We start from the raw sequence: 12,643 nt of genomic DNA on the forward strand, positions 1-12,643 counted from the left end.
TACATACATACATACATACATACATACATACAGACAATGTGCGTCCAAGATGATCTGATGAATAGATAAAACTATTTACCCAAATCTGTCTTCAAATTCTTTTTGAGAATGTCTGCCCATAGATTCCCCAATAAGTGTGAATGTGTGGGTTCTCGAACAATAACATGTGAATGTTTCTAATAAAAACAATATTCAATAAAATGCTTTCCTGTTACATGCGACAATCTACGTTTCTCAATTGTTCAAACATAGCACTATCATATCTATGTAATAATAATAATATTAATAATAATAATCAATCAATCAATCTTTATTGCATAACAACATGCCATAGCAAGCATGGAAATACACACAAAAATAATAATACATCCTTATCAGCGAACTAAAAAAAAGAATAAGCATCATGAAGCTTTAAACAGTAAACTGTCCGACATGTATGTCGCTTCCAAGCAACACTAGCACGTAGGTATTTTGGGATTTCCATGGTTGTTCTGCTTTGTTTACCTACGGACATGTGCGTGCACGTCACATGAAACCAAGGCGAATCGACGCTGAAGAGACGTCAGTTTCTATTTTTGGTATGCATTCTTTTCCCATGTAGTCAGTGACGTCGAGGTTAAATTCTGACCAATCAAAAATTTGTTATCACATGATATCGAAAATGTCCACCAATCGGAAGTCAATGATTTCACGATTGTGAACTATGACCCTCTGTGCTGAAAATTTTCTGATGCAACCCGTTCTGACTACTAACACCTGCATCTGGCTGAATGCATGTCCGCCAGTAGAAAAATAGACCCAAAAAATTGCTAATTTCTCCAGAATACTGCATTTTTTGTATGTGGAAGATTGTTCTGAGGATATTGAAATTATTTAAAATAAAACTGATGTTAATTATTACAAATTCTATGGACTGAAGCAACTATTAACGTCACCGCTAGCCTCCTCAACAGCGGATAGTTATTCTAATCGTCATGTGAATAGGTTGAAGTTTCCCGCACTATGATATTTTGTTATAGTCGTGGACATTTTTATCCGTAAAGGCGAATAGCGAGCAAGGCAACCCAAAATCACAGGCGCAATGGCTTTTTAGATCAGAACCGGCACACACAAACTCGTGCAATAACATTGCACACGAAAACGGCAAACATGGCGTAAGTATTTTATAATTATTACTATTACATTGATGTTATTTTTTTGGAGTATAACAATCTCTGTCATGAAAGAATCAATTTTCAATCGAAACCGCATGGGTGTTACTTCCTTGTATTAACTATTACAATGTTGGTTAGATATTCAGTTTCTAGAATGAAATTACGATTTGAAATTCTCTCTATTTTATTTTTGAAAATAAGACAATGAAATCAATAATTGTTGTATACATGGTTAACATATGGAATGTCGGAATTCTTGTTGTGAGCCGCAATAACAAGTCCAGAGAATAACTCATTTATGTTTCAACTGGATCGTTGTTCAGGAGTTATATCAAATATCATATGTTTGGAATTATAGTAAATGACAATGTCGAGGTTTGTGCTATGTAAGAGCAACTAAAAATTGGATTTGTTTTCCCAATAAAAAAATTACGTTCAGAAATAAGAGACCGAATGGTTGGCCATTGTCAAGAGCCACGCACTACTGCGCATGGCCATCAACGTGTCAATATTATAATTATAAGAATAAATAGTGGGCTAGCTTGTTTACAAACATTGCCGAAAGTTGGCGGAAAAAGATTATTTGACATGTCTGATGTTGACTATATTTATTTCCAGACCCCAAACGACTTTAACCTTCGAACCAGTCATTGGTTTATTGATCACGGAATACACAGCAGCAGAGATACGAAGTCAAGATGTTGGGCTTTGGATACGACGATTCCCCCTTCAACTCTCTCTTCGAGGAGCTTGAGGGGGATGGATTATTTCAAGATATCGGAGTCAAGGGGACTCCTGTTGATAAGAATGCTGTCCTCGACACAGCGAATATCTTCCCAGGATTAGATGAACTTGAAGGTATGCATCATTTGTATGATATATATGCACTCACTATATCCATCTCAATCAATGAAATATACAATATCTGACAAACCTGTAGGATACGTTATGCATGACATAGATTGTAAATTCTACAAACCTAAGAAGTTTTTCGGATTCATTTTATAAGGATTAATTTTTGACATTGTTGTTCTGCAGAGCCCCTGGAAGACTGGATGACAGAAAAGATAGATTTCGGCCAGCTGGATGCGGCAGACAACTTCCTGGGTCAACCATCGGATGACTCGGAGCTGATGGTACTCGCACCACTGGGCGACAGTCTTCACAAGCTGGAAGTCAGCACATCTGACTTGGAGCTTCTAAATAGTTTGGTGGTTGATCACAACATTCCTCCACAGCCACCAGCCCCCGAAGAGGATATTGCACCTAATCTTCTGGCACTGTCGCCCTCGCCAGTAAGCAGCCTCCCTACATCCAGGTCGGCATCTCCAACCACTGTCTTCACAATTCCATCACCGATTGGTACAGAAACTGGAGAGCTAATAAATCCTATTCCAGCTGCCACTCTCCTTAGCACGTTGGTGCAACAGAGCAAAGAAGATCTTGCCGTGCAACTTCCTCTGTCACAAAATAGTCCTATTCCTTCCACTCCGATCTCGGCAAGTTTACAGTTCCCCTTAATTTCTCAACAATGTCTCACTCCACCAGTCTCTCCCTCATCAAGTACAACAAGTTTTGTACTATCAACAGTGACTAAAGACAAAATAAAGGACAAACCTAAACGTGATCCTCCAAAGAGGACAAAATCAAAATTAAAAACTGTAGGTGGTATCAGAGTAGACAAGAAGTCAAGAAAGCGTGCTCAAAATAAAGAAGCAGCTACGAGATATCGAGAGAAAAAGCGTGAAGAGGCTAATGCCAGACAATCTGTGGAAGACGTTTTAGAAAAGAGAAATAAGGACTTGAGAGAACAAGTAGACTCGATAACAAGAGAAATTAAATATATGAAAGATTTAATGGCAGATGTTTACAAAGCCAAAGGACTGATTTGAGTGACATGATGATGAAACCAATATTAGTTTATTTTTCAGTAGCGTGAGCAGATAATTTCAAGTTTATTTAGCCATGTGCAAGTTCTGATTATTTATTTGCACAAATGCAAGTTCTGATTGTTTATTTGTGCAAAGCTTGCTTGCTTGCTAGCTAGCTAGCTTTGTAATGTGTTATTAAAAGTGTACTCATTTATTTATTTCAATGTACACGACTTACAAGAATTTTTGCATAAGTTTTCGTTTGAATAGAAAATTCCTGCGAATAAAATGTGATTGTCTGTGTGAACACCCCTTCTTCTGTGGTTTTATATAAGACATCAATAGTTGTGTATTAGTGTGTGTGTGTGTGTATTCCTACTATGGTCACCATGTGTTTCGGTCAACAGTAAAGGGCACAACTAAAATTAAAGTAGTAATACTTGTATAGACCACTGTACAATGATTATCCACCTTGAATCTCGCACGTAAGCAACAAGGTTGTCATTCCACATTTTGCACGTCGTGAATTGGAAGATTTCGTATCCACAAACTTAATTTTTGAACTATTTGAGCATGAAATAATTCTTTGTGGGAAAGGGAGGCGAAAATCACTTGTCTGGCATGGTAGCTACTTTTGTATTCACACGCTGGATAATCTCGGTGCAGTGGTTGTTACCAAGCCTCTTGCCGTTGAGGGCATAGCCCTCCGCTGGGGCCATGGCTATGCCCTCAACGGCAAGAGGCTGGGTAACCGAAACTCCGCTGAAATGTTACAAATTCAACCTCTGGTTTCATCAACCCATGGAAACAGCTTCAAAAGGTACACGTACATACGATGTGCCCTCTCGTAATGATGTAACGTAATAATCCTCAACGTATGGACACGTGTGTGTGTGTGCACGTGCACGTGTATGCATGTGTTTTGCCATGCATATCGCTATTTATAGTTTAGTTTAACAGTTTTACTTCAAACTTCATCCATCAATTCACAAATCTGTGTCCAAAGTTAATGCGGTGGTGCAGGTACAGCTGTACAGAATCCGTTCACCCCTTTTCAAAACCCGAAGAGACCTCACTGTAGTGTCGATTGTCTATCGTGTTGACTTCACTGCATGAGACATAAGCAGTAACACGCTTTTAATATGTAATGGCGCGGGGGGGGGGGGGGGGGGTCAGAAGGGGTGGACACATTTTGTCATTTTAGTACAGGCACAGTGATTCGACTGCATTGAAGATGAAATACAAAAATGTGGCATTACATTCTCGCAAGTCAGAATACATTTTTGTCTGTTGACGCAACGGAAAATAATAGTAACCTCTTGACAGTGCCGTAAAAGAGGCTGTGGGATACGACGATGTTACTTTATTGTTCTCAGAATATTGGGATGATGTTAATATATGGATGTTGTGGGCGAAGAATTATTTGCATTTGAATTTTTAAAAAACCTCCATAAAACTACAGACTTGTCTCTGATAAAACTAAAAGAGAGATGACCTACATATATAAGGCAGAGCTAAGGTATCTACGAAACCTTGGATTTCTCAACTTCAAGCCTATCCATTTTTCCCTGCTGACCGGTAGACTTTTATACAGGTGAGGAAAACATCTACGAAATGTAAATCAGACATTCCAAAAATCCATCAAAAATTAAACATTTCCTGTATCATTTCATAAGTAAGCTTTACTGGTAGTGTTTGTAAATATTATATGGAATGCGCCATCACACATCTGTGTCGATATCCCTAATGATATTGCAAGTAATTGATAGAAAAAAACCTGTAAACGAAAAGACTGTTTTTTCAAAGTAAATAGTAAAGTAAACATGATAAAATTTAAAACAGACAATTTTCAAAAAATGGACGATTTCTCATGACTACGATGACGCAAAACAATGTTACCCATCATCCTTCACGCACGTATGCGAGCCACACGGTACACTGCACTACACTGGGGACAACGACCTTGAGGTGAGTAGTGCACTATACTAGTGTTGATAAACTGACGCGCATTTTTCAAAGAGGAAGACTTCGTGTCTCCCATCCCTCGTTTTCTTCATTCAGTGTATGTGCAGAACAGATTAGTGTGTGTGGTTCCCAAGTACGATTCCGGTCACTGGGTCAGTGGCTTCACTGGTATTGACGTTGCACCCGATGTTGCATGACAGTGAAAACACGTACAGAATGTGCTCTTTCAATTTTCCTTCAAAATTTGCCATATTTGTTTTTTGTAGCATTGCTAAATGACCTATACTCGTGATACTCTCTTTTCAGTCATGGTATGTGTACAGTGCAGTGTGTTGCTGTCACTGATCACAGCAAAATATTTCCAAAAGATGACCCATGGCCCAGTCAACAGGTGGCACGATTAAATCATTAATGCAGTAAAGATACCAGACTTGTTACCTGGACAAATAAGTGAACACCTGACTGAATTTACATTTGACCATACTGTCATTGATATTTTTTGTAGGGATAATATGGCTGCTAATACAGAACAATTTATAGCTAACAACGAAGAAGAGAATGTTGAAGAGCATTTTCAGGGTTATGATGCTGTATTTGTTCCTGATATAGACAAGAAATACAGTTGTCCAGTGTGTCTTGCAGCACTACGAGATACTGTCCAGACAAGATGTGGGCACAGGTTTTGTCAAACTTGTCTGACAAGAGTTTGTAGGTTAGTAAAAGTGTTGTTAAACTTGTCAATGTGTCTGTATATAACACTTGTAGGTGAGTACACAGTTTAACAAATTTGACTGACCAGCATCTGTTGGAGCATCCAAATTCTATATCATACAATTTCCAGACAAACGTTAGAAATATATGTTGTCAAACTTGTCCAACCAAAATCTTTTGGTGAATTTTTTCATGCCTGAAAATGTTGCAAGATTAAAATCAGTGATTCTACTGTTGTCAAACTTGCCTTAGCAAGTTCACATTTATAGTACCTTTGTCTGGACATACATTTTTGAATATTATGATTGTCATTTTTGTTGTTATTTCCAGAAATAGAAAGTATGTAAAGTGTCCAGTTGATAATACTTGGTTTGATAGTGATATTGATGTAAGTATTCCTTTTTGATATAATTTCATAATTTTTTTGCAGTTTTCACCAAGCAGGAAATCACAAAGTAGAAGACTATATGATTTAAATGCCAGAACCAAACTTATAGAACAATAGTCTAAAATTTAGACACGTTCTTTGTTTATTTACCTTTTATTTGTAATCATAGTAAGGTTATTGTGATATGTAATGTGGTATGTTTTATCTTGCTTAATATGGAGAGGATGTAATTGTCATTAAAAATTACATGTTAATGATTAATCAATAGTTTTTAGAGGATAAGATGTCAATTGATGGTATGCCTTCTACTCTGACATATATGTGGTCTGAGAAAATGAGAAAATAATAGGCAGCAATAAGTAAGTTACATGTATTTAAGCATAGACAGTGGAAGGAAATTACACCTCAACTGTCTATGATTTAAGACTAAAATAACGATGTATACTAGTATTCTCTCAGTATAGTATTCACATTGGTTGTTTGTTGAGTATAGTATTCACATCGGTTGTTTGTTGCAGGTGTTTGATGATGTTGCTATGAGGAGAGAAGTTTTATCCTTGATGGTGTTGTGTAGATACTATGGAGATGGCTGTGACTGGAAAGGAGAGTTGAGAGAACTTGAAGTAAGTGATATCTTGGCAAATGTTCAAGTTTACTGTTCTTTTTTTTAATATCATCATTGATAATACTGGCCATGATGTAGGTTGGGGGTATGATAGGTATGTGGTATATAGTGGTCTGTGAATGGCCACAGATTAAACAGTTGACAATTTATGTTTCACATGAACAGTTCTTATATGGCTATATACATCTGGGCCTTTACTTAGCATGTTAGAGGTTTTACGAGATGATCAATGTGGGTGTTTCAATATTAGTTGTTTCACATTCCTTCCATCTGAATAGTAGAGGATACGACTGCTTAAATCCTCGAAAAACTAAATATTTCTTTGATGTGCCATCTGCCTTGTGTCCAAATAACATAGTACCAGTGTGCTACTAAACTGATATTATTGTTACTGAATATTTCAGAATTGGAAAGTATTGTTAACTAAGTACCCATTTTTAATTGTTCCATATATTCTATTAGTTATTCATAGAATGTACTTATGAGCACAACGCAAGAAACACTAACTGTATTGTGATTTCCCCACTTTCAGGAACATTGTCCTATCTGTCCATTTGAGCAGCTGACTTGTCCAAACATCTGTGGTGATATGTTTCTACGTAAATTTAGGGAAAAACATCTGAAAGAATGCCCTAGACGACCAATCCACTGTAAACATTGCTCAGAGAATATGATATTCAAAGATTTGACAGTAAGTAATCTATTCAAGTATCTTATAAATGTGGGTGATCATGTTACTGTTTTTTCAGCATTTTCCTTACTATTTATTTCACATCTGGGGAGATGGTTCATTGAAAAATGGAAAGTGTAATTAAAAGTAGCATCATCATTAGACGATATATTATACTCTGTGCATGGAAATTTTTGATTATACATAGTCATCCATGTGTCAAAATTAGCAAATTGACATCATTTGATGCAATATGGAAATATGACAATCACATTGTTACAGTGCAAAAAGATTATCACTACATGAATGTCAATTAATGAACAAAACTTTCATGGGGCAAGGATTGCTAACCTTTCCACAATGTTTATTTATTCTTCAGAGGCATGAGTTATTGGTTTGTCCCAGATTTCCTGTCAGTTGTGCACTATGTGGACAGGGTGGAATACTACGAGATGATGTGAGTAATTCTGATGTTCTGCATCAATTGAACTTGAGATATCCTTTTATGACTACAGCTTTCTAGAATCTTTCATTCACTGAACAGAACTGAAGTTGAAATTGATTTTGGTGAAATGGTTTAGCTAAATTGTGGTAAATGTCAAGATACATTTATCTTAAAATGTGGAATTTACTTAGTTCTTGATGGTTTAATTTTTTTTTCTTTTTCATTTCTTTTGATCAGTTTGTTTGACCCATTATTCTTTTCAGTATTTAACACGTGTAACTTCTTGTCTGTTAGAAACATGACCTTTAACCTATGTGTGTGACCTTAACCTCTTCAGTATTTGACACATTTTACTTAATTACAACATCAGTGATAACAGTTCCTCATGGTGGAAATACTTTTATTACTGAAACTATTTTCATGAAAATTTCAAGAATATTTTATTTTTTTTAACAAAATTTAATTTCAAATGAGTTTGATTGAAAAAGAATTTGAATGAACTCAAAAAGTCCAAGAATTGGTCCAGTTATTTTGGCAAGCACAATTGTTGATTAAAATAAATGAATTGCTCTCCTTTGACCATTTTAATAGTCTATGTCAGGATGTTATATTTTATCTTTATTTCTATCATAGATACCAAAACACATAGACACACAAGATGGTAGCTGTCCTAATTCTGTAGTTCCATGCACATTTGAACATATTGGATGTCATGCACAGGTAAGAATTCTTTTGTTTGTAGTGTATTTTGATAAATGTGATACTCTTCTGGACGAAAAAAAAAACACCCTCACACAATTTTTTGGATTTGAAGTACAAAATGATTATGAAGAAGCTGAAGATGAAAATACAGGCATACTTGGTTCTGACAGATTGAAATGAACCTGTACACTATTTGAAACTAGATTGTTTACCCCTCAGGTGAAAAGATGTGAGCTTGGTAACCACTGTGAGGAAGCCACTACTTTACACTTATCATTACTATCTAGTCTGGTATGCCAACAACAACTACAGTTACAGAATACCCAAGTTGAGCTCCTGGAAACTAGAGAGAAGTATATGACATTGTCTGGGGAGCATTCACAACTGACATTGTGAGTTCATATTTTCTTTGTGATGAATGTGTTCCAATTGATGATGTTGTCTTTTGTTTAAATTCAAAACTGTACCTCAGTGTGTTCTATTTTTACAGACACCTGCTGTCTCTTGTAGCCTATGTTGCTTCTTTTGACTTCTGGATGAAAATTATATTCACAGGAATTGTGTGTGATATTAGGTAGAACAGGGGTGAAGAAATGGAAATTACTACAAAAAAATGTGTTATTCCTCAGTATTGTTTTTGTATCCCTACTGGCAGGTAGTAACAAATTCTGATATGTAGTCTATCGTCATGTACATGTATAATGTTCAATTATCAGGTAAAGTTGTATCAGTACAGTCTGTTAGAAAACATAGAAAACAGCTGATTAAGACCACCATCTAATTTCCATATTACAAACATTTTACCAGGTGTTCAATAACCACATTTGTGCCTTTGAAGCCTAATGATTTAAACAGTGGGAAAACCAATGTAATATCACTTTGATTCCCCCATACATGGCATGGGTGGACATTACATTCCAGGTGTTTCCATTTGAATTTGCATTTTTACGAATATTGTTATGCATTCAACGTTTATCATTTTCAATAATTTCTAACAAATGTGTACAAAAATGTCTTGAGAAAAAAAAAAGACTTTGAAAAATGTATTCTGTGGGATACTTGACTTTCAAATCAAAGTTGTGTTGCCTGGCATTGGATACCACTATTCTGCTGAAAGTTATTGTAACAACTCGAAATTAACGAACTTATTTTATTGAATTTCGTTTTGGTTTTTTCAAACCATGTACAAGTGTAATGTACAACCTATAATGCATTTATCCATCTTTCATGTAGTTTCATCAGAATCAATTTTTTTTATATAGTGATAGTGTTTCTTTTATTTCTATTTTGTTTTACAGAAAACTAAAAGAGAAAGAACTCATGATAAATTGCCAAGAAGAGAGAATCAGTTTCCTTGAAAACACCAGCTTTAATGGAAAATTGTTGTGGAAAATGAAATTAGCAGACAAGGATGAGCAATGCTGTCTTACCAGCCCTACGTTCTACACTGGTTGCCCTGGTTACAGAGTTTGCATCCAAGTGGAACTGAATGCATACAATGGACGTGATGAGACATACACATCACTGTTTGTTATCCTACAGAAAGGAACATACGATGATGCTGTCAAGTTTCCTTTTAACGCTGTCTGCAAACTGACTGTGTATGACCAAGATAGTCTGTCTGCAAACAGAGAAGACTTCACAACTACAATAGTATGCAGTGAAGTGCCAAGATCCCCCGACAATGGGTATAATGAAAACCAAAAGCGAGGACTGTTAAAGTTTATGATGACGGAGAAATTGATTGGGGCAAAATATGCTAAAGATGGAAATGTGTATTTTCAAATAGAGGTTAATCATACGGCCCCTGTAGATATTATAATGAGTACATAACAAGAAATGACAGGTGATAGTAGTGAATATACTGTAAATGCTGAGAAGATTTCAATAAGTAGCATATTTATGATGTCTTTAAATTCCTAATTTTAATCGTATGAATTATTAGTTTGTTGAATTTTGTAGTATGAAATTGACTCAGTGGCAGTTTTCCTAAGTTATTTTTATCTTGTGTAAAGACTTCTTACATTATCCAACATGCCGAAGTAAGCCAAATTATGACACAAAAATCTGTCACAATCCTACCAGCATTTTGTTTATTAAGTTGTCTTATAACTTTTGAAACCAAGAATTTTTTATCGCAATTATTCTGTAATTTAAAAGTTACCTTTTTGTTTTGATATATGCAATGTATAATATACACTGATTTCATGAAGACCAATTAGTACAACACTACAGTTCTGCTCATCTTGACAGATAATTCCACAGTGGCTTTTCAGTGTATGCACTCTTTAAACACTTAATCTATGCTAGGACATTCGATCGTCAAGTGGGAGATTACCTGTATTACCCTGGTACAAGATGAAGCTATCTATTATGTGGTGAACATTTTTAATTGTAGATTTAGATTGCCTTATATGACAAAAATATATTACTCTAGATTGTTGTATGCAGCAAAGAGATATAACTTAAGGTCACCTTATATGGCAAATCAAGATATGACTTCAGATTGCCTTATATGACAGAAAAAGATATGATTTTACATTCCCATATATGGCAAAGTGAGATAACAATTTACCTTATATTTTATGGCAGAAAAAGATACATAATTCAGATTCCCTTATATGGCAGAATAGGACATGCTTTCAGATCACCTTAAAGCAAAACGAAGTGAACACCACACTGCCTTGTATGGCAGAAGAAGATATGATTAATGCCATGCATGTGAAATTTACCAAATTGCAATTGTATTTTTAATTGTCTTGTGTAGATGTTGTTTGAATCAATGTCAGTTTTTGTATTTTTATAGGAATAAAGTGTCACAGTGTTAATCTTACACAGTTTCGCCTTTTTACTTTCTTTGATAATAGTGTGATATAATAAGATATTCAAAACTTTTGCTTTTTCAGTAAATATTGACACCCCATAACCCTGGCCACAACTCCATAATAAATATAAATAACAAAGCAAAAGTGATCTCTCTAGCCATTATCCTAAAAAGTGCTACCACTCAAGATACTAGGTGAAGTAAATTTGTAGGGTTTAATTTGATATGCCAACATATGTAAGAAGTACCACATTACGGATAAGAGTAAAATGTATATGGAATGATAGCTTATGATAAGAAGTTATCCGAATTTTTTAGCAACAGTCTAACACTTATAGTACTAGAAAATGGAGACTCTTTTAATCGTAGCTTAAGTATAAAATGTGACTGTTGAACTCCAAATCAATGAATTGAAAACACTATCGTGTGTATGGAGTGTAATTGAGCATTAAGTGTGAGATATATGTGTTATAACATGTAGGTATGGTGGATATAATACTGAGATGTTTGTTCCAGATCCCATCAAATATAAATGCATTAGAGAGTGCAATATGTAATGATAGTCATGTCAGGGTGGTTGAGTGTGCAAGCGTATATTTGGCATTAATCAAGCGACACAGTGAGTGTCGCAATAGCCAAGATAAAAATTGAAGGTTTTCGAAATATCAAACAATTTCTGTGAACAAAGTGATAAAATAGATCATATAAAGAAACAAAGTTGACGTATTATTGGCGAGATTTTCAATACATCATCATGACAACCCACTGTAACTAGCGAGTTTTCGCTGAAGAAGATCTACTACCAAGACAACAATATGGAGATACAAAGAGTTCTTCTTTTAGTGGTCTGAGGTATACTAAGATTCGGAAAGAATTTAGAAAAATCGCCAAAGAAAACTATAGTTGTTGGGTTATTTTGTGTTGTCGTTGCTTTATCGTTATTTTAAGAAAGCTGGGTAACGTTCAACTGTGATAAAATAAACGATAGACAGTATTCCACGTACAAGCCAAGATATTGTCTTTGAACAGAAAATATGGATTATATACCCCGGTCATTCTACGTCACGGCAACCCATGTCTAAATCGCTGTTTCTGTGGTGCTCGAAATATGAGTCAGAACGTTCAAAATCACCATTATTATCCCCGATTTTGTTCGGATTGTACTTGAGGTATAAGTATATTATTCTCCAATATTTTACTTCATTTGGCCGGAAAATTCTCTTTACCTAAGGGTTTGTCACTACTCGTCTAGCGACTCGTAGTGACAAGGCCCCTTAGGTCACTCGTA

At 35.5% G+C, this 12,643-nt stretch overlaps 2 protein-coding genes across 2 annotated transcripts; both read left to right on the forward strand.

The window, feature by feature from the left end:
* The first annotated feature begins 1,000 nt into the window (after window positions 1-1,000).
* Window positions 1,001-3,332, forward strand: LOC144434929 (uncharacterized). Its single transcript, XM_078123457.1, has 3 exons — window positions 1,001-1,154; window positions 1,773-2,012; window positions 2,193-3,332. The coding sequence occupies exons 2-3, from the start codon at window positions 1,853-1,855 to the stop codon at window positions 3,044-3,046; spliced, it is 1,014 nt and encodes a 337-aa protein (XP_077979583.1). The 5' UTR covers window positions 1,001-1,154; window positions 1,773-1,852; the 3' UTR covers window positions 3,047-3,332.
* Window positions 3,333-5,502: 2,170 nt separating this feature from the next.
* LOC144434992 (TNF receptor-associated factor 6-like) lies at window positions 5,503-10,364 on the forward strand. The gene is made up of 8 exons (XM_078123524.1): window positions 5,503-5,702; window positions 6,032-6,089; window positions 6,608-6,712; window positions 7,247-7,405; window positions 7,764-7,841; window positions 8,463-8,549; window positions 8,751-8,923; window positions 9,830-10,364. Exons 1-8 carry the CDS (start codon window positions 5,503-5,505, stop codon window positions 10,362-10,364), a joined length of 1,395 nt encoding a protein of 464 aa, XP_077979650.1.
* The last annotated feature ends 2,279 nt before the right edge of the window (window positions 10,365-12,643 follow it).

The sequence above is a fragment of the Glandiceps talaboti genome, chromosome 5 (assembly GCF_964340395.1).
Source record: "Glandiceps talaboti chromosome 5, keGlaTala1.1, whole genome shotgun sequence".
Taxonomy (NCBI): domain Eukaryota; kingdom Metazoa; phylum Hemichordata; class Enteropneusta; family Spengelidae; genus Glandiceps; species Glandiceps talaboti.